This window comes from Cornus florida, unplaced genomic scaffold (genome assembly GCF_030987335.1).
Source record: "Cornus florida cultivar Cherokee Brave unplaced genomic scaffold, ASM3098733v1 CherokeeBrave_3.0.0_Hap2_Chr11, whole genome shotgun sequence".
Lineage (NCBI taxonomy): Eukaryota > Viridiplantae > Streptophyta > Magnoliopsida > Cornales > Cornaceae > Cornus > Cornus florida.
Genome location: NW_026775581.1, coordinates 107,148,015 through 107,169,355, shown reverse-complemented (window position 1 = coordinate 107,169,355; position 21,341 = coordinate 107,148,015). Strand labels below are relative to the sequence as shown.

General features: G+C 35.3%; 1 protein-coding gene across 1 annotated transcript in view; it reads left to right on the top strand.

The window, feature by feature from the left end:
- The window catches only part of LOC132284907 (calcium-transporting ATPase 9, plasma membrane-type), a 34,790-nt gene extending 25,491 nt beyond the window's left edge, over window positions 1-9,299 (top strand). The window contains exons 22-34 of the mRNA XM_059787050.1: window positions 293-403; window positions 664-831; window positions 1,018-1,077; window positions 3,064-3,228; window positions 3,360-3,476; window positions 4,120-4,218; window positions 5,286-5,423; window positions 6,154-6,254; window positions 7,504-7,549; window positions 7,671-7,805; window positions 7,903-8,010; window positions 8,110-8,201; window positions 8,928-9,299. Coding sequence (XP_059643033.1) covers window positions 293-403; window positions 664-831; window positions 1,018-1,077; window positions 3,064-3,228; window positions 3,360-3,476; window positions 4,120-4,218; window positions 5,286-5,423; window positions 6,154-6,254; window positions 7,504-7,549; window positions 7,671-7,805; window positions 7,903-8,010; window positions 8,110-8,201; window positions 8,928-9,012 — 1,425 coding nt within the window. The 3' untranslated portion in view covers window positions 9,013-9,299. The remainder of the gene's footprint in view (window positions 1-292; window positions 404-663; window positions 832-1,017; window positions 1,078-3,063; window positions 3,229-3,359; window positions 3,477-4,119; window positions 4,219-5,285; window positions 5,424-6,153; window positions 6,255-7,503; window positions 7,550-7,670; window positions 7,806-7,902; window positions 8,011-8,109; window positions 8,202-8,927) is intronic.
- The last annotated feature ends 12,042 nt before the right edge of the window (window positions 9,300-21,341 follow it).

Here is a 21,341-nt window from a genome sequence, read left to right as displayed (position 1 = left end):
CAGGATAAGAGGGCATAACAGAATTATCAAAATGTTTGATTTTGAATTTCCCATCCTTGTTGGGATATTGTTTTAAAATACTACTGTTGCTTCTTAGTGATGTTCGTGTATTTTATGCTCTTTATATAGAAGCAGTGATGGACATTCTGTCGACTTCTAAAGTGTCTGTTACCCAATTAGCTGGACTTGTGCAACTTCCCATGTTTTTTTTCAAAACTGTCCATGATAATCATCTGATCAGGTGTCAAAGCAATGATCAATCTGATTGGTCTTCATTTTCATTTTGATGCAGCCTGACTCTCAAGTTTGTATACATTGGAAGGGAGCAGCTGAAATAATTCTGGCCTCGTGTACGGGATATCTTGACACAACTGGTTGTTTGCATTCCATTGATAAGGATAAGGTCAAATAATAAGCCATGGTTCTCTAGCTGAAATGAAGAAAATGCTATGATAAGTTCTGATGAAAAATTAGTAAAGGACATATATCAGGAACTACAAAAAATTGAGTTTGAAAAACATGAACTTAGGAGGAATCTGAGCTGAGCGAGTCTAGCAATTATTTTATGTATATGACCAACATCTTTCTGTACAAAAATAGAATAGATCCATAGAGCTTTAATTTTATTCAAACTCCAGATGGTGTTTTCGACTCTTTCTGCAGATGTTTTTCAAGGAAGCTATCGATGATATGGCTGCAAAAAGCTTGCGCTGTGTTGCCATTGCATACAGATCATATGAGAAGGACAAAGTTCCTGCTGGTGAAGAACAACTAGCACAATGGGTTTTACCTGAGGATGACCTTGTTTTGTTAGCTATTGTTGGTATAAAGGTATACAGCATAAAACAAATATGTTCTTCCTGCATGTTGTGAGCATTTAATTTTGAATTTGTCCGTTGTGTTTAGATTAAATTATTAAATGTCATTTCAATAGTTTTTATTGATCATAAATTTCATTTTCTTTTCCCATATGATGGTAAAAGTCCCAATTTAGCTCATATGTGTATTTGTTTGCAGGATCCTTGTCGTCCAGGTGTCAGAGATGCTGTGAAACTATGCACACATGCTGGTGTTGAGGTAATAACTTACATCTAATAAATTTGTGGCTAGTTATGTAAGCATATGCAGACGGTGGCTACCGTATGATTCACTGGCTCAGCATGTTCTGCGTTAACATGCTGAGATCTTTGGTGGTTTACTGAAGGGTACATGCTGTTGGAATGAACTATACATTTTCTCGTCCTCCATCTTTTTTGGAAAGAAATGATGAGATTAAAAAGTCTGTTGCTTCCATCTCTAACTTTTGATCAATGCTATGTACTTAGTCTCTGGTTTAGGCAAATTCCTGGTCTTGAGTTTATCGGTAACTCTTTTTGGTCATATGGCTGCAGAATTTTCAGTAGCTACAGGGTTGGAATACGCTATTTACTTCTAATAGAACACATGTGGGCCTTATTGGTTGGGTTATGTAAAACATTGGCAATGAGTTGCCAATTATTGAATAGCTTATACTGATAAAAGTGCACATATACAAACTAGGAAGCCAACTGTGTTTGGAGAATCCAAAGCAGCAAAGTCCTTTGTCTCAAAATTATGAAGCACTGACTATGTTGGATGCGTGTTAAACACCGACATTTCGTGGATACTTGCGGACACATGTCCAACATTACATGGACGTGTCCGTGATTTGGAAATGAATTTCATTATTTTGGACTCTTATCCAACATATTCTGGACACTTAGCCGATACATCATGGACACTTGCCCAACAAAAGTCTTATATAACACAAGCAAATCTAAGAGTAGCCACCTACAAGCTTGAAAACTGTTGAAATATATAAAAACAATATGATTACACCTTAAAGGTGTCCAATTTTTTTAGAATAATTGACATTATACACATGGTTACTGCAAGTCAAGCATTCAATGAAACCTGGCATATAGAATATAATAATTTTTACAACATTTTTATAGTTTCATCTTCTAAATTATATAACTCTTAGTATATAAATTAAAAATTAATCAAAGTTCAAAATGTCTTAGTCAAATAGATGTATATAAATAAAATTTTATATTTATTCACAGTGTCCGTAGCCTACTTTTTAGGATTTGGCATGTCGGCGTATACGAGTGCATCTTTCTTTCTGTGTTTGTGCTACTTAGGTTTTAAAAGTTCTTTTGGTTGTCATGATATTGGTTGATTGAATCAGTAGTGCCCTGTAGACTTGAGCTATCCTTCTTTCTTAGTTGGCTTATTCGACTTAGGCCTTGGGTTTAAGGAATACACTTTCTGAGCCTCACGCCCTGTAGGTTGTAGCTATGCTTCTTTCGTAGTAGGCTTATTCAACTTAGGCCTTGTGTTTAAGGAATACACATACTGAGGCTCATACCCCAAATGTGTGAGGATGACATGCAGTGGAGCGTCGTAACTTGAGGGTCTTCTTGTGTCTAAGGCATTGACTGGATTGGAATGCATGAGGTGCTCATCTATGCTTGTCATCCGACTGTACCACCAATTTCACATCTGAGAGAGAGGAGAAAAGCAGGGGGGAGGTTATGTTTACTTGTGTACTGACCCCTAAAAAATGGTTTTTTTTTATAAAGTTCCATAGTCTTTGTAGATTTGCTCAACTCTTTAATGTCGTTTGATGACTGCTGCATTCTATACATTTGTATATGGTTTTTCTCTAGATAAACTATAATGTGGTCCTAGATGATTGCATATCATGGAGTGTCGAACATATGACTTCTTATAATTTTTCTACATAAAATAATCTTTTTCATTGATGATTTTTTGAACTTCTTTTCAAGCTAGTTCTAGGTTTTCTTACCGTATGATTGTGGTTAGGTCAGAAAAGAATTGCAAATCTGAAGGTTTATTGGTTTATTGAGTAAGAAGTAGAAAATATTGGTTCTACAGTGAAAGCATCACTTATAATGGGAATTTATTTAATTGAGGAATGCAACTTATTACTGCTTGAGGAAAATTACATTTGTAGGGGGTAGTATGCTATTTACTTATGATAAAAGTGATGACAAGGACCATACATCTGTGAACTAATAGGTACGCATGGTCACTGGAGATAATCTTAAAACAGCAAAAGCTATTGCTATGGACTGCGGAATACTGGGTTCAGATGCAGATGCTAATGAGCACGTTATTATGGAAGGAAGGACATTCCGTGCATTATCTGAGAATGAAAGAGAACAAGTTGCAAAGTCAATATTGGTATATTTTTTAATAATATGAAATTATTATTAGATGTGTTAGCAATAACTTATTCCTTGTTAAAAAATTCTAGTATAAGTTACTTGTTATTGGGCCCATTTATTAGTAAGTTACTGAGTCATGATGTATAGGTGATGGGAAGGTCTTCTCCTAGTGACAAGCTTTTATTCGTGCAAGCACTGCGTAAAATAGGGGAAGTTGTTGCTGTAACTGGAGATGGAACTAATGATGCTCCCGCACTTCATGAGGTTTGACTTTCTTATTAAGTTTTTATTTTTCTCTCTAATGAATTCTGTGAGTTTGACATTTAGGAATACCTCTGGCCTTTCCGCCTTGTTTTAGATGCTATAGTTGGAAGCTATTGACATGGAGATCTCCTACATCCAGTGATCTGCAAGAATGCCACATATCCCTGTATGTGTGGGCTTCTGTGTCCTTGGACTGCACTTCTTATAAGTGACTAAACAACGAAGAGGGGTTAATTTTGTAATAGTTTCCATTGCAAAAATTGACAATTCAAAGGTTCTTTCACACATTTACCCGGGTAGAGAAACATGGCTTGGGCTCATGCAGACACATTTCATGTCGACAAGTGCCTTCATGCTAATAATTGTTTGGAACTAGTGTCGTTATCTTAAATTGTATAACAAAACTAAATATGCTATCCTTGGTAAATATATGTTGCAATGAAGTTTTAACTGGCCAGTTCACAATAGGGGGTCTTAGCTCCTAGGTGGATGCAGCCTTTCTGTTACCTCTTATGCAGCTTGGATTTGAATATTGTGTTATGCTGTTAACTTGCTTGGCATTTCTGTTTAGTTACATTTGCAAAGATTTAAAACCTACTGTAGAAGTTGTAGCTTATTGAATTCATGCCTTTTTGTGTTTTAGGCAGATATAGGTCTTTCCATGGGCATCCAAGGAACTGAAGTTGCAAAAGAAAGCTCTGACATCATTATCTTGGATGACAATTTCGCTTCAGTTGTAAAGGTTTGTGTGATCAGGTCATTCATACAATAAAATTGTGAAAACTGTTCTCAGTGAATAGTCTTTGTGTTTTATATCCTTCTTTTTAGGTTATTACCTTATTTATTATATTCGTTCTAGAATTACTTCAAAAGTGTACGATGTTTTACGCTGTACACCTTAAAGGTTAGCCTTGCTTTATGGGACAACAGAACTTATTTGCCTCTACTTTTCTTGCCTGATAAAGCAATTTACAAGGATTAAAGTGTGAAAATGGGCATATGAACTGTGACTTGATGAAATGCACTTGATGCAGATAATAAGACTCTGTTGACTAACAACGATGACAGTTTCAACCTAGTGTTAAGCTTCTGGCAACTTTGTTACATATATTCTGTATATATATGCCTACACAATGTTGTATAATTAGCGATACCAAATAAAACTGTATTCTTGCAGATGGGATTGCATGTATACTTTGTTTTTCTTTGTGAACTGAACCCACCAATTGTTTAGTATAGTTTGTGTGGTCTCTTGGATCACTTTTGCTGAATAGGATGATTATGAATTTCAGCCTGCTCTGTTATGATATTGAATTGGAAGTGGAAACTGGATGTAAAGGCTGAAAAAATTGTTGCTTGGAATGGGAAATGGATTATTTTTTTATTGGGCTCTGAAATGTTGGTTGTTTAGATGGTATACACACAATATGTATATATGAATGAGTAGGCATGGCCTTCGGTGATTCCCATTGTTTCCTTTATTTATTTTGTGGCACTTAAAAAGTGAATATTCCAGGACTATGCCCCCCTTCATGGGTGAGGTATGTCTCCCATGTTCATGGAGATGTTCTTGAAGTGCATAATTGTAATTCTCTTTTCTTTTATTTTTTTCTTTATCTACATTCCGTGGCCGGGGGTTATAAAATGCTATATGGTTTTCCCAAAGAGGATGGTGATCAAATCTGGTTTGTTTTCCATATGTTTTCCCTCTACTTGTAGTTTGTTTTGGTTGTGTTTGGAGAAGAGGCTATTTTAAATGTTAGAACCACCTTCAGTTGGTGTCATCATGAGTAAATTTGTTTCGTATAGGTTGTTCGTTGGGGCCGTTCTGTATATGCAAATATTCAAAAATTTATCCAGTTCCAGCTCACTGTTAACGTTGCAGCTCTAATAATTAATGTTGTGGCAGCAGTTTCCTCTGGCACTGTTCCTTTAAATGCAGTGCAGGTTAATAGCTCTCTGACTCTCTCTCTCACTCAAAGTTCATGAACCATTTTATTTTGTTGTTAATACAGTTTTAAATATATTGTATGTATTGAAATGCGTCTGATTAGGAATCATGGAGATAGGTGTGGCCCAGTATGTCCTATATAAATTTTGGGCCCGTTTAATTTGAGGTTTCTGTATTTATTACCCAACAGACACCAGCCCCTGAAGAAAAAAATAAAATAAACATAAAAATAATAAAATTGATGGTGATAATAATAATAACAACAAGGGAGATGATATCCACTCTCCATTTTTCACCACTTACCCTGTTTCCTTTTCTAAAAAAGAAAATGACACAGTGTCCCTCAAAAACACACTCACACTAAACTATTATTCCAAAAAGTACTCATGCCCTCTACTTGTGAAAGATAATCTTGTCAGTTCATTTTTAAAAAATAATAAAAAATTAGTGGAGATGCAAGTGGAGAAATTGGATTTTTTTAATATCATCTTTGTAATCAAAGTTATAATTGTAATTATGAATTTATAATAATATTTATCATTCAGCATTTGAATTGCACAAAATTACGGTGAAGAATTCAGAACATTATTTATCTTTAGACGGTTACTTTTGTGAAAAGGAAAGAAAAGAAAGTAAAATTTATTACCTTAAAGAAAAGAGATGAAAATTTCATTAAATTCAAGTATTCGGTGGGTCGATTTTTTATGAAATATTCTTCTTGAACAGCTTCTCTGGGTTAATCTCATCATGGATACTCTTGGAGCACTGGCATTGGCTACTGAACCACCGACTGATCATCTTATGGATAGATCTCCTGTTGGTCGAAGGTTAGAACTTGTGGAGCTGGCAGTATATGTATATTTTGCGTACAAATCTCAAAGTTCTATCTGCTTATAATTTAAATCGTAAAGTGGCTTTTTGTTCTCAACTTATCATAATATGTCATGGATAATACTCGACCAACATCCTCGCTTTCTGATGTTGATATGAGTTCCTTACATTCCTTCTTTCTATAGAAAGGCCACAGGACCAATGCATGCGAGTGGCATTTCTCTTATCCCAAGAAACATGGGGGAGGGGCTGGAATTGTCAATCTAAGTTTTGATTCAACCATGATAATCCCCATTCAAAAGTGCTCACGAGTGCCAAGTTTGTGGACAAATTTTGATAATATATGAATTAAACACCATGCCATATACCAGAATGTTTGTGGCGTAACAGATAGGATAACTTGTACGATGTTAAAGACATTTTTCCTTGAAGTGTGGTTTCTTTGTTGAATTCCCTTCAAATGCAAGGTTTGATAGGTTATTTACATTTTGCTATACGAATAACATGTAGTTTTGAATGGCAAACTTATGCAAATTTGACGTTTCACTACAATTTCGTGAAGCTTCTTTATGGTTGACTATTTGTGACTTTGTTTTACTGGATTTAAGATGAATTTGAACCTCATTTTGTGGGAAGTTTAGTATATATACATATTTCAATCATATCTGAAAACAGTGGAGAGTAGGAGTTAGTTATAAGTTGAAGTATAAACCCTTGGATGCAACATACATTTGCAATATTAACAGGGGTAACTTGCTGTTCCATGTCATTCATCCTATGTGATGATATTTAAAGCTTTGTGGCATCCAAAATGTTGTTTTTAGATTTGCCGTGGCTGAATCAGCTGTTTCACTTAGAGTATACAAGGATCCCCTACTCCCCCCCAAGAAAGAGAATCCACAGTTAGAAACTTCTTGTTGAATTGGATAAAATAGAGAAGTATTTTATTAAGCAAGGAATATTTGTATTGTGGAGTCCCTATCTGATAGATTGTGCTTCCTCAGTAAAATTTCAGAGAGAACTTGCATTTAATGCTTGTATAATTACCACATTGGTACTATTAAAAAAAAAAAAAAAAAATTAAGTGTTTTGTGGTTTGGGATTGTTTTGCTGGCCAAGATTATTGTGTCAAAATTATCTTTTTTTGCTAATTTTCAGAACATCACCATTCACTACCTTAAAGTAGGAATTTCAACATGTAAATGAGTATATGATAGTTATGATTATATTCTTTTTAATTTTCAGGGAACCTCTTATAACAAATATCATGTGGAGGAACTTAATTATACAGGTTATTGCAAATCAAAATTACCTTATTTTTCTCTGGGGGACTTTTTTGTTTTTATTTTTGAGTAAGCTGGGTATCTGTTCCACCTTCTTTTACTGTTCTCTCATAGATTTGTACTTTGCAGGCTTTATATCAAGTTATTGTCCTCCTTGTTCTCAACTTTTGTGGCACAAGTATTCTCAACTTGAAGCATGACAGCACAAAACATGCTAATGATGTAAAGAATACTTTTATATTCAATACATTTGTACTCTGTCAGGTAAGTCTCCAAGTGAAGTTGAAAAAGATAAATGTCCTTATTGGAATTACTGATACTCAACTGCAAAGTTCAAAAGTGATAACTAGTTGAATTACAGATATTCAATGAGTTCAATTCAAGAAAGCCCGATGAATTTAATGTCTTTAGTGGAGTTACCAGAAACCGTCTTTTTATGGGGATAGTAGGAACAACCTTTGTTCTTCAGGTGAGAGGTTTTACATTTTTTACCCTCATTCCTTCAGGGGGTGTGATTATCTTGCAATTTATTGATATTAATAATGCTGGTCCTTTTGTTATACAATAGATAATTATCATCGAATTCCTTGGGCACTTCACCTCAACAGTAAGGCTTGACTTGAAGCTATGGTTTGTTTCGCTTCTCATTGGCCTTTTAAGGTAGGCTCATTTGCTTGTATTGCTGGTATCTATAACATAGAAAATTAGTACAACTCTCTTTCTGAAATAGCCTCTATAATGTATGTGTGGCTTTTTACGACTTTATGGTCTCACAATCAATGTTGGTCTCATGCAAATAATCAATAATCAGGTTATAATATGTCTCAAAACCTAAAATTTCCGATGTTACATGACTCTTATAATTGTGAGGTACCTTTTCGACACACTTAAGAGTCTGGGTGTGGAATATTGCATCTTGCATGTCTGGTTGGACATGCATTTAGCCAGTATATCCGATCTAAAGTTTATTATATATAATTGTAAATAAAGATCTGATATTATTTTTCTTTTGTTGCATTATTGCTACTAAATGAGTGAAATGCCATTGTTGAATATTCTATGTTACTTAAAAGTACTTTTTTGTAAGAAAAAAGATATAAATATGTAGTTGTATCTCCATATCCTTGAGTTTGAGGATTTGATAAACTTTACACCTAGACACGATACTTACATCTGACTGTACGTACAGAATCAAATGTAATACAAAAAATTTCTCCATGTGCAGTGTGAATCATTTGACAAATGTCTGAAGTTGGCTTTTTTTGGATTGATCCAAAATCAAATATGTGTCAAAGTGCTTGAGAGCTGGCCTCATTTTCACTTAAATTGATTAATTACTTTCATAGGATTCTTAGATTATCATTAATTATCATTATCCTCTTACAGCTGGCCCCTTGCTGCCATTGGGAAACTAATACCAGTTCCAAAGACTCCCCTTGCCAAGTTATTCACGAAGCCACATCGGCGATAGGTAGCTGCTCGTACTGCATAACTTCCAGGATTGCATGTAGTAAGCAAGGAGCCTTCCTAGAGATTTTTACTCTTAGTTGTACACAGCTGACAAATGAGGACTTAGCAACTGACTCTAACAGCTTGCTTCGCCTAGGTTACTTTGTAGTTTGTACATTTTTTTAGTTGTACACCTTGCTTTGCGGCTTGTAACCATTGCTGTACATTTTAATCAGAAAGTTTAGAAGAGGTGTTAGAAGACATTCATCTACATTTTTTGTGGTAAATTTTTTCCCGGGTTTTCCTCTCTGGCTGACCTTGTGTTTCATTTTTTTGGATAAATAAATCAATTAATAAAAATAGAGGAAAGTACAAGGAAAATAAAACTATGCCCAAACACGGCACAAAGCCAAAGCAGAGCACAGAAACACAAAAACAGGGACAAATCCCACAACCCAACAACCTAGCTAACTGCTCCATCACCAGCAAGAGCCAGAGATACAACAGAAGCAGGAAACAAAGCAAACCAGAAAATCAAGAAGACGAGGCATGCTCTTCCTAAAAAATTGAGCTCGGAAGACTGCACGCGGCTGCAATCCTTCTACCTTCATTGTTATTGGGAAAATTGATAGACAAGAGGCGAATGCTAACATTGCCATCAATCAATTTGGCAATAACATCCACGAAAGAAGCTTTGATAGAGAAGGAGCGGTTATTCCTTTCATTCCAAATAAAGTAAACACATCCAGCAAAACAGAGCCGAAAAGCCATGCCCACAAATGACTTTGAGTTGGGACTCCATATAGAGCAAAACCAATTGGCAATAGAGTTAATTTGGTGGTCACCATATTACACACACCACATTTATGTTGGAAGTACTGCCATATTCGGATTGAGAATGCACATCTGAAGAAGAGGTGCTCATGAGATTCCAATTCCGCAGAGCAGAGGGAGCAATTCCTGGAGCTGTCACTTCCATTCATGCTGGGTCTGTCTCTGGTATTTAATCTTCCATTCAGAGTAAGCCAAGCCATGAAAGCGTGTCTTGGGATGTGGTTGGTAAACCATATAGAATGGGACCATGAAATGATGGATGGATGGTGGAATGAGAGCATGGTAGGTGTGCTTGAGATTGAAAGCACCAGTGTTAGATAGTGTCCAAATGGGCTGATCACAACCATTTGGTTGTATACAAGGTGTTTGCTCATTGTTCCCAATGGTGGGGACGATCTCTCTGAAGGAAGTGGGCAGTCTCCATTGAGAATTTCTGATTAAGGAGCAGACCTTAGATTCATCATTCCACATTGTGTTTCATTTATTCTCGCAATGGTGTTGAACTTAGAATGTGATTCTTCTCTTTGTAAACGATTTACAATATAACCTACAACACCAGCCTCTGTGGGCCTGTGGCACATCATTTTTTTGATAATATGCATTTCCTTTTCTTTTATAATTGCACCACTCTATATGGTTGCAAATAATATCAAAATTTGTGTCTGTTTTTAGTGTGCCCCTCCTTAACACCCTCTATGGTGATGACCCCTTTTTTTTTTCCTGAACTATGGGGTTTTGCAACTAATCCCCAAAAATCCCCCTGAACTTTCAATTTGTTGCAATTTGCCCACTCATGCCACCGGAAAAGAAAAAGACGATGCTGCCCTTCCTAAATTGACTTATTTACACATACACATATGTATGCACTGTTCAAACACGTGTTTTTTTGTTATCCAAAGTCCAACATCTGTTGGCGACGGCGACGACAAATCAGAAGGGAACAACGACTACAGAAGTCGCAATTCCGGCGCAAATCGAAAACTGGCACAGCGGCGACGGATCCGGCGTTGGAGACGGCGGCTTGTGCACGCCGGCGATTGACAGAAAAGCAGGCAATATGGGTTGTGGATGAACTTCTGAGTTTCATCAATTTCGTCCTCCAACCCTTGATTCTCGCCCTAGATTCCACCGCTGCTAGTCGTCGGAGCCCAATCTGTGGCTCAGTGACGGCGAGGATACGACCAAGATTGCTGGCAAAAATGGTGGTCGAGTGGACGGATCTCGCTGCTGAGCAACCTCATCGCCTGAATTACGCCATATCCTCGCCGCCTCATGGTTTCCCCTGCCCCTCATTCACAGACCACTCACGAACCCATTCACAGACTTTAACCCAAAAAAAAAAAAAACCCAGATCATTTCCGTACGATCTTAAATTCCTATATATATATATATATATATAATGATAAAATACTGTTCATCTAGTCTATCATCCACACTTTTCCAGACTTCTTTGTAAAGCTCTCACCATTGGAGGCACAAAATCTCTAATCTCTCTCTGGCATCGTCACCATAATTCCAAAAAAAATTCGGCAACTACAAACCACACAGATCCCTGGAGTTTTTGAGGTAAAAAAATTGATGGACAGTGCTTTGTTGTTGAAGTTCAATTTTGGGTCAAATCTGATATTCAATTTCATTGGTATGAGATTTTGGCCGGAGAGGTATAGCTTCATCAATCGCAGACTTGGTCCCGTGCCGACGAGGTGGGAAGGATAGTGCTTTTTGGGAAAGGACTTTTAAGCTAAGTTAATTACTCGAATCTTTGAACCCTAAATCAATTAATTTTGATTTTATAAAAATTTAATCATGAAAATGGTTTTCAAGGTGGACTCTTTTTCCTTCTTGTTGCTGTTATTGAGCTTTAGTCAAGCTTCAGTCTTGATACATGATGATAGTTTTCCTCTCCCAAAGCCATCAAGATTAATAACACCAAATACGGTGGTGAGCTCGGCGGGACTGAACTGGTGAAATAGTGTCCGGCGAGACGTGGGTTGAACGGATGGCAAGGACAACACAACAGGAAGCTTCGAGGACGATGATGGCTTCACAGAGAGCATGGACTGAAGAATCATACGCCGGCGAGGATGATGGAAATTAAGGGCATTTTAGTCCTTTCATGCATCCAAGGGTAGTATTGTATCTTAAAATAAGTCGACTATTTTTAGCGGTTATATGGTTTCTTGCATTTTGAAAAGTTCACGGAATTAATTGTAAGTTTCGTTATAACCCTTATTTATTTATTTTTATATACTTTTCCACAAATATCTCCAGGAACCACTCCCTTATTGGCAAATGCTGGTGTCTTAACAAATATTTTGTATATGTGTGTGTAAAATGTGCAGTGATTGTTGTTGGTTCAAGAACAAAATATCCAAACAAGCCGAAAAGGCATAATTAGACCAAGCCCAAAGGCTCAAACAACCGACCTCCTCTTTAGGGAGACGGACTTGTACCAGCTGAGCCCATTTGGTGAGTCCTAAATCAATCTCAGAACATTGTTGCTGGTTGAAAGTTAGATTACGAATCCGGTGGTTGTCGACAATGGAGGCAGAGCGTCATCTTTTAGCATAAGTAACCATATTAGTTTACGAACGTTAGAATACTTGCATGTGGTACTCCAATAAATAAACAGTCATTGAAACTATTTAATCTCTATTTGCTTCATTATAGTTTCAAGAGAAATAATGATTAGACTGGGATACCATATTAAGTACCCTAGGTATTATAAATAATTAAATATTATGGTTATACAAAAGGTCATTGGTTCTACTGAAGTGATGTAAGAAAGAGGCTCATTTCTTTACTCAATAATGGAGACAGATATTTAATCTTTTAACATTATCAAGGATACACAAAATTCAGTTATACAATTTATGTTGTATAACGAATTGGCGTTAAAAAAATAATAATAATAACGAATTTAGTATTTCTGAACCATACTTTAGTTGACAATTTTAGAAATGTTTAGACCTCAATTTTGTATTCCTGACCCTTAAGTATCCAAAGTGGATTATCAAATGAAGCAACTCAAATTGTTGGATTTAAAAGTAAAGTTTTCATTTATATTTATTTTATTGGTCTTGTAATTGAGTGGATCATCGTAAATTCAACATACCCTTAAATGTCATTTATGTATTTTTAATGTAAAACTTTATATGCCACAAATGACAAGTCTCCATAAAAAAAAAGTGAATTTTTAATGTAACTAATGTCCACTCTCCCAGTACTTGTTATTCATCTTATGGATGATCATACTAATATAGGAGTGACGTGTGATTTTTTTATACTACGTATTTATTTTATACACAATTTAATATTAATTATCTTCCAAACCTTTAACTTTAAATAATTCAGTGCTATATTTTTCTTTTTCTTTTTTTTTTTTTTTTTGGATAAAATTCTCAATTTCCAATGTCCATGTATTTTTGTCACATGCTTTTGGCAAAAGTCCACCCGTTTGTATTTATATATAAGAAAAGTGCAGTAAAGTATACACTCTTTCCATTCTACACTTTATGTAAAGTATACAGTCACATCAACAACTTTATATAAAGTGTACAACCACATCAGCAATTAGTTATACACTTATTTTGGTGATTCCAAGTTCTTGTTGTGCACTCATTTTTTCGTTCTATATTTTATTATATTATTATTTTTAAAATAATACTAATGGCTATAATTGTTTGCTCTGATTATATATCTAGATACAAGATTTAAAAAAATAATAATATAATAATATATAATCAGAGCAAACAAAATAAATCTTGTATCTTGTATCTAAATATATATATATATATATAAGTGCATTACATAGCTTCCTACAAATAAAATAAAACAATACAACTCAGGAAAAAGAAAAATACATTAATACTTCCACACATGAAAAAAAAATAGAAATTGTAAATGGACATCGACGTACAATGGGGTATTACTTATATGATGGTATTTATTCCAAGTGAGCAACTTTGATTCAGACCATCCCACACCCAACAACTGGCAAAGAAAAATTGTTTGCTAAAAAACAAGAAGCTGTTAAGAAAGATGTTGAATGAGCGTTTGGCGTGTTGCAGATCAGGTGGGCTATAACGCAAGGACCTGTGTATTATTGGGATAAACAACATAATGAGAACGTGCATCATATTACATAATACGATCATTGAAGATGAGTGCGGACACATTTTGCAATGGACACCTCCGCCGGATGAGCCAATATCCCTCCCACAATACATTCGAAACCCAACAATGTTGGCGGCACACATTTCCGGTCGTCTTAGAAGAATTCGTAATAGAACAAATAATGCTGATCTCAGGAGACATCTGATGGAACATTTGTGGAATCAATTTTGTGATAAAGATGTTTAAATTTGGTATAATTGAATAAAATGTAATTTTTATATTATTACGCGAATTAATTAAATCAGTACGTGATGAAGATGTTTAAATTTATTAATCGAATAAAATGTTCTTTTTTATATTATTATGCAAATTAATTAAATTATTATGTAATAAATAAATTAATTAAATTGATAAGTAAAAACGTACAAACATTTAAAAAAATAATAATAATTAATTAAATTCTTATGCAAATTAAATAACTCTTTTTATTTATTTAGAAAAAATGACTTTTTTTTTAATTAATTAAAATTTGACTATCTTTACATTAATTAATTAATTAATCCAACACATATACAATAATTATTTTACACATTATCAAACAGTATCACTTTTTCATTTTATATCATTATCACATACAATGGCCCATTGCGTCAAGCGCTACTTCATTCTTCATCTGTGGAGTGTGTAATATGACATGGGCCCCACTTGTGTGCAATGTGCATAGTAGAGCATTTCATTCCACACAGGTTAAAATATTATACACTATTACCACTATTAGAGCAACCCCAGGGGTTTTTTCCCATTTTACACTTTATTTAAAGTGTATAGCCACATCAGCAACTTTATGTAAAGTGTACAACCACATCAGCAATTAATTGTACACTTATTTTGAAGGCTCCAAATTCTTCTTGTGCACTTATTTTTTCATTCTACACTTTATTATATTATTATTTTTAAGAAAATAAAATAAATTTTTTTATTGTTTTTTTTTTCCAATAGTTTTATTCTCAACAACTATTACTAACGGCTATAATTGTTTGCTCCGATTATATATTTAGATACAAGATTTTAAATATATATATATATATATATATATATATATATATATATATTTAAAAAAAGAAAAAAAAAGAAAAAAAAGTGCATTACATAGCTTCCTACAAATAAAATAAAACAATACAACTCAGAAAAAAAAAAAAAAAAAAATACATTAATACTTCCACACATGAAAAAAAATATAGTAAATATTACAATTAATTGCCCTTTTTTACATAACGCGCCATAATTTCATTTTTGTTGATCCTCGATCCATACTTTCACCGCCAGTGTTGCAGTATCATTTGGATTTTTTTCCATCATTTGTCTTTCCCAAAGAACTTGCTCCCGCTCAATCTCCATCATCTTCATTTCTTTTTGCGCCTCAAGCTCCTTTAATTTCATTTCTTTTTGTAGCTCAAGCTCCAATCGCCGTGTCTGTTTTTGCTCCATGCCCAAATCGAATTTCGATTTCACTTTTAAAGTACGAGATTTGAGTGTTAAATTATCCATCAACTTATTTTGCTCGGCAAATCTTTGAAACGATGTAAGAAATAAGTCATTATGTACCTTATCTTTACTTTTACGACCCTTCTTGGCAGCTTTTCGCCTAATAAGTCGTGAAGTGACATGTGAACCTTCGTCAATGGCCGGTGAGTCGTCATCGCCAAGGTTTACCGAACCTGGTCTGCTGGAGTTGACTGAGTAGATGAATTAGTTGGGATTGAACCTGGTGTTGATGGAACTATTTCGTAACAATCTTTAGGCTCATTCATATCAAGATCTCTAGCTCTCTTATTTGTGTTTGGTGTTTGTTTTTTCTTTATTGTATCGCAATTTTGGAGCCATTTTGAAGATTTCCGTAGAAGATTCCAACAGTGCTCCAACTTAAATGGCTCCCCATCTTCATCTTCATACAGTGCTTTTGTTGCCATGTGCTATAAAAATTAAACAAAAACTATATTTAGACAGATTGTCAATTAAAATAAATATTTATTTTTAAGGAAATTTAGATAGTAAGAAATTTATTACGAAGTAAGAAACTTACGACATCTTCAACGTTGTATCCACTTCGACATTGGTTTTGGCTCTGTTAGTGGTATCCTCTAAATTTGCTGACTACTTACTTAATTATTGTGAATTGATTCGACAAACCTGATTGTTGCCGATTCTTCTCCATGTCGCCCATTTGGCGTTTGAAATCAGCATGGATACGTCCCCAATATGTGCCACTTTGTTGATCTGCACCTGTTATTGGATCTTCCCTAATATTAGTCCACGCTTTGCATAACGTGTGATACCCCTCTGATCCGAGACACGGATTGATCACAGCTGGTATCAGATGTAATACCCCTAATTTTAAAAAGGATATTCCTGGTATTTAATTTATTATTTAAGTGCATTTTATTTGATTATGTGTCATTATTTTTTTTTATTAGGTGCTTAATTTATTTCTTTTGTGGTGATTTAATTTATTTAAATGATATTTATTTTTAGTTATTTAATTGGACTTACTTGTTAGTGTTTTAATTATTTAATTGGCATTAATGGTTTAAGTGTAATTGGTTTAGTTATTTGATTGGAATTACTTGTTAGTGTTTTAATTATTTAATTGGCATTAATGGTTTAAGTGTAATTGGTTTAATTATTCTATGTGTGTCGTATTTTATGTGTGTCTTATTTGGTTTAATTGGGTTTACTAATTATTATTTTGTTCAATTAGATTATTTGTTAAGTATTTAATGGTGAATAGGGTAATTAGGTAAATACATCTAACTAGGGTTTTAATTACAGTATAAATTAGGGTTTTATATTATAACCGTCGTAGGTTTCTACGTTAATTGGATGGGCCGGTTAGGATTGTGAGTTTGACTTAAATGAACCTATGGTTTAGGAAAACTCTATAAGTATAAGGTAGACGTCTGTGTAGGGTTTTTTTTAAACAAAGCACATGTTTTGTGGAAGTGGAGAAGGAAAAATGCAGTTTTTCACATTCTGCCAAGGTTTGATCAAAGCTCCGATCCCGCTTCGTCCGTGGTCCGATCGAGCTGAATTTTGGAGGAAAGGTTCATGACTCAGTGACGCACAATCTGAACGGTGAAGATCAGAGTTTGACCTCAGGAACAGTGATTCGTACTCGTGAACAGTAACTGGGTCGCACAGGTTTTTTTCCATTCTGCCCAGATTTCATCAAACATCCGATCCCGCTTCGTCCGTGGTCCGATCGAGCTGAATTTTGGAGGAGAGGTTCACGACTCAGTGACACACAATCTGGACGGTGGAGATCAGAGTTTGACCTCAGGAACAGTGATTCGTACTCGTAAACAGTAACTGGGTCGCATAGGTTTTTTTTCCATTCTGCCCAGATTTCATCAAACATCCGATCCTGCTTCGTCCGTGGTCCGATCGAGCTGAATTTTGGAGGAGAGGTTCACAACTCAGTAACGCGTAATCTGAACGGTGAAGATCAGAGTTTGACCTCGGGAACAGTGATTCATACTCATGAACAGTAACTGGGTAGCACAAGTTTTTTTTCCATTCTGCCCAGATTTCATCAAACATCCGACTCCGCTTCGTCCGTGGTCCGATCAAGCTGAAATTTGGAGGATAGGTTCATGACTCAGTGTCGCACAATCTGAACGGTAGAGATCAGATTTTGAGTTCGGGAATAGTGTTTCGTACCCATGAACAGTAACCGGGTTTTGGAACTCGCCAGGATTTTTCTAAGAAAACGACGTTGAAACTTTGAACAAAAGTTTCTGAGGCAAGATTTTATCCTTACTCTTTCCCTTAGGCTTCATACTCTTTGCACTCTTAAATGATTCCAGGATTAATGAAGATTAAACCAAACGAAAATGATATCTGTTTTGCAATGAAACTGGTAGTTACAGTAGTGTTGTATGCTTGTTCAACCTAGACTAAGCATGTTTGTGGATGCATTGTGGTTCTGTGGTTCACGTTTTTCCTTACCACTGCTAGTATAAATTATTGGAAGGATGGGTCAAGATGATAGCTATTTTAACTTCTGTAATAGCAACTGTTGGAACTTAAATACTAGGAGGATTTGAGTTTAACACTAGATCGGTTTTATGGAACACTATAATTTGAGCATGTCTACATACATACTGTGAATATTGTTTTGATGCTTACATTATCACAGTTAGTATCAACTGTGGAGGTTAGGATTTTGTGATACATACCCTACATATCTGTATGTCATTTGTAAGGTGTTAAATTGAAGTTTTAATTAATTCTATCTTTATATCAGACTAAAGGGAACAACTTAAACTAGGCAAGTATATGTTGTTGTTGTGACCCTATTTATCAATACTTATTTTATCACTGCTAACATTGAATGTTGGATGTTGGAATTTAGTTGATATATACTTGATTTATTGGTATTTTTGACTACTGGAGGATTGAAAAGTAGGCACCGGTATGGGACGGTGGCATACTAAGGATGGGTTTGGTTTTTAAAATAATACCATTACCCACCTACTTGGAATAAGGATGGGATTAACTAAAAGTTAAGTCCCGTGGATTTGTATTGTCATGGCAACTACTTGTTGAGCGGCAATACCAGGGATTTTGGATGGATTTTATATATGTACTGTTATGGTGCCTCGGTATGAGCTTGAGCCTTAGGACCGATGGCTAGGGAGCGTATATGCATCGGGATGTGTAGCTGGCTACGATGGTTGGAGGTGTACCCTGTTTAGGTATAGGTACATATGCCCACTTCGTATGCGTTTTAGCATGTTACCTCTATTCAGGTTGAGACCGGCCTGTAGTCCAGTGAGAGTCCTTTAGTGTGACTATATATATATTTACGGACTATTAGCTATTGTTGAATTGTTTAGGATGTACATGCGTATCGGGCCTCTGTTTGGATTGTAGTAGTATAGAACTTGCGCGTGGGCCTGACCCACTTCTATTTTTCAGGTACACGACAGTTCCAGGCTTAGACGTGTTCGTGCTGAGCAGAGGTCTCTATTCACTCTTCCGACGATGTAGGGCTCTCTCTATAGTTTTATTTCTGGACGTTTATTACAGTTGTTTAATCTTCCGTTTGGATGTTTAATAGGGGTCCACTAGAGATGGATTCCCAAGTTGTAAACTGATGGAGTTTTGGAGTTTGGGTTTGATGGATTTTAATAATTATAATATTTTGCAGATTCTATTTTTAGTTTCTTCCAGCTTTAATTTCATTTCTTAATTTATTTTGTATTCCGTGTTCATTATAAAATATTAATTGTTTGATATTCCCTCGGGTTTGGGCCTGGGCCTGATCAACCCGTGTCTCGGATCCGAGGGGTATCTCATCAGAGCCCGAGGGAATATCAAACAATTAATATATTATAATGAACACGGAATACAAAATGAATTTAATAAATAAAGTTTAAGCTAGAAGAAACTAAAAGTAAAATCCTTTATAATTAAATACTTAGAATCTGATAACCCAAACTCCAAAACTCCATCAGTTTACAACTCGGGAATCCATCTCTAGTGGACCCCTATTAAACATCCAACCGGAAGATAAAACAACTGTAATAAACATACAGAAATAAAACTATGGAGAGAATCCTACATCGTCGGAAGAGTGAATAGAGACCTCTGCTCAGCACGAACACGTCTAAGCCTGGAACTGTCGTGTACCTGAAAAATAGAAATGGGTCAGGCCCACACGCAAGTTCTATACTACTACAATCCAAACAGAGGCCCGATACGCATGTACATCCTAAACAATTCGACAATAGTTATTAGTCCACAAATATATATATAGTCACACTAAAGGACTCTCACTGGACTACAGGCCGGTCTCAACCTGAGTAGAGGTAACATGCTAAAACGCACACGAAGTGGGCATATGTACCTATACCTAAACAGGGTACACCTTTAACCATCGTATCCAGCTATGCATCCCAATGCATATACGCTTCCTAACCGTCGATCCTGAGACTCAAGCTCATATCGAGGTACCATAACAATATATTTAAAGTCCATCCCGAATCCTAGTAGTGCCGCTCAACTAGTCGTTGCCATGACACTACAATTAATAGGACTCAACATTTAGTTAATCCAATTCTTAATCCAGAGTAGGTAGGTTTTGGTATTTTGAAACCAAACCATCCCTAGCATACCACCGTCCCATACCGGTGTATACTATCCAATCATCCAGCAGTTGATAACATCAACAATTAAAGTAAACATCAGCTAAATCCATATTTCCATTACTGATACTAACAGGCATAGTGTAAGCATCAATAAAAAGAATCAGATATATACATAAACAGATTCAGTTTTATATCCAACACTGATACTAACAGACATAATGTAAGTATCAAGAATTATAGTTACTGTATAAACACAAACTTACTCAGTTTAGATTGTTTCATTCAATCAGATATAATGATAAGATTATTTCCAATAATCATTCAAAACTCAGCAGTTAATATTACAGACATTTAAAGTAACCATTAACAAAGTCCATTCCTCCAACAGTTGATACTAATAGTATTAATGCAAGTACCAAGACAAAATTACAGTATGTATATATACATGCTTAATCCATGGTATTTCCCAGAATCCAGTAGTGCTAAGTTGTCTGAATCTTAATATTATTGAACACTAACTTTTCCAAAACAGATGTCATTCAGCAACTGATCATGATACATGGTGAAACATGTTCCAGTTATATTGTTCATTCCAGAAAAATTTACTAACATAACTGATTAAGCAATTTAAATCTTCTAACTCTAAGCAGTGCGTTAATTTGTTTAAACCATCCACTGTCCAAGCTACCTAGATATTTAGTTTATTAATACACCTCTTGGAACCTTAACACAGCCATGAGCCTCATCTAAACCTTCCACACTCAGACCTAAACTCATCCAAAAATCCCAGAAATCACTCTGCTGCATGAAAAACTTACAGAGAACGAAAAGAAAACAAAATTCACCAAAGGAAATAAACAAATGCAATTTAACCAATTGATTACATAAAATACAATTTAAACAATTAATTAAATAAAAATACTATTTAAACAATTTATTAAATTTCAGGACTGTCCCTTTTAAAATTAGGGGTATTACATTCTTCCCCCCTAACAAAAGGAATTCCGTCCTCGGAATTCGCTCTTACCTTCTTCCCATAATGTAGGAAACTACGAGCGACTCCAACCTCCTATTCCCCAGTGGACTCAGCCTCATTGTAATGACTTTACTGAACACGCATCAAAGAAAAACCTTATTACGAAGGATTTAATTATCCCTACAGTTAATAATACTATTCGGTGACTTTAAAATAAGTCGCATCTGGCTGCAACTCAAATTCCCCAACTTCGATATACTAATACCCTCGTCCTCA